The sequence below is a fragment of the Habropoda laboriosa genome, unplaced genomic scaffold, assembly GCF_001263275.1.
Source record: "Habropoda laboriosa isolate 0110345459 unplaced genomic scaffold, ASM126327v1 scaffold81, whole genome shotgun sequence".
In the NCBI taxonomy this organism is placed as follows: Eukaryota; Metazoa; Arthropoda; class Insecta; order Hymenoptera; family Apidae; genus Habropoda; species Habropoda laboriosa.
The window spans coordinates 307,786-309,355 of NW_017100194.1; the positions used below are offsets into that span (position 1 = coordinate 307,786).

General features: G+C 28.4%; 1 protein-coding gene across 1 annotated transcript in view; it reads left to right on the top strand.

Annotated features, from left to right (window-relative positions):
- Positions 1-164: 164 nt before the first annotated feature.
- Positions 165-1,570, top strand: part of LOC108570233 (DNA-directed RNA polymerases I and III subunit RPAC1-like) — a 4,141-nt gene continuing 2,735 nt past the window's right edge. Inside the window, exons 1-6 of the mRNA XM_017932050.1 lie at positions 165-244; positions 311-370; positions 458-648; positions 716-900; positions 971-1,159; positions 1,345-1,569. Of these exons, the coding sequence (XP_017787539.1) occupies positions 191-244; positions 311-370; positions 458-648; positions 716-900; positions 971-1,159; positions 1,345-1,569 (904 nt within the window). The 5' untranslated portion in view covers positions 165-190. The remainder of the gene's footprint in view (positions 245-310; positions 371-457; positions 649-715; positions 901-970; positions 1,160-1,344; position 1,570) is intronic.

Below are 1,570 nucleotides of genomic sequence, written 5' to 3' on the forward strand. Positions count from 1 at the left end.
ATTCACTACTAAATAAGATATTATTTATATTAGTACTACTAACGTATCCATAATTCTTTTTTATTAATCTGTCAGTTGTTCTATGAAAAGTACTTTTTGAGCAAAATATAATACATTGAGGAACACAGAGTTATACCACGTGCGTTTCTGCCATAATTGTAAGTGTAACCTCAATGTCATAATAAGTATAATGGAAGAAAATAGGAAGTCTCGTGTTATTCTTGAAGAATATGGTATACCTAATGTAAGAATTTGAAATATTTTTTAATTGTGATTGAACTGAATAATTATTAATAACTTTATTTTGTAGGCCTCCGAATATACACATTATCAACCACAACAGGATTGGAATTTACATAATTTCAAAAAGGTAACATCTTTATTTACAACTTTATTCCTATTCGTTTATATAATTCTTTCTTTATACATATATTATATTAATTTATATTTTTCGTAGGAATTCAGAATACAAGTTATCAGAGAATCTGAAGATGAACGGGAGTTAGAATTTGATTTAATTGGTTACCCTGTTGGCTTTGCTAATGCATTTCGTAGAGTTCTTTTAAGTGAGGTACCAACTATGGCTATAGAAAAAGTTTATATTATAAATAATACAAGTTTAATTCAAGATGAAGTTCTTGCTCATAGGTAACAATTATTTATGTTTAAAATTTATATTATCATTCCTTTTTGTTAAACAAAAATAATATTAAAGGTTGGGTCTAGTACCACTTCGAGCTGATCCAAGATTATTTGAATATCCCTCTCCTAATGCTAAAGATGAAGATGAAGTTAGTGATCAAGATACATTAAGATATGAACTGAAAGTTTCATGCACTTGGAATTCCCAAGCTCCCAAAGATGCTCGAAGGACAAGTGACATGTATAAAAATAGCAATGGTACATAAATATTTAATAAAATTTAAAACAAATCATTAAAAATGTAGGAAGAAAAATAATTTATTTATAGTGTACAGTAAAGACATCAAATGGGTTCCAATTGGTCGTCAAGCAGAACTTTATCCTCAGGGAACAGAGCAATTAGGTGTTCTAGAAAATGATATTTTAGTATGCAAAATGCGCCCTGGCCAAGAAATTCATGCTTTTATGCATGCAGTTAAAGGAATTGGGAAAGATCATGCTAAATTTTCTCCTGTGGGTAAGTTAAATATAAACAAATTTCAAATTTATTGAAGTATATTTATGTTATTAAATCTTACAGTATGAATATAGTAAATATTTTTCAATTTGTATTAATGAATAACTTCCTTTATGAAATATATTTTTCTTGAGTTATAGAAATATAAATATTTATCTGTTGTATTTTTCTTTTTTTTCATTTAGCCACAGCATCATATAGATTATTACCAGATATACAATTAATAAAACCTGTTAGAGGAGAAATGGCTGATCGTTTAAAAAATTGCTTCAGTATTGGTGTTATAGAGGTAATTGAACATAAGCCAGGTGATCCAGACTCTCGTGAAGCAAGGGTGAAAAATGCCCGCTATGATAGTTGTTCTAGAAATGTATTTCAACACGAAGATCTTAAAGGATGTGTACGATTAAG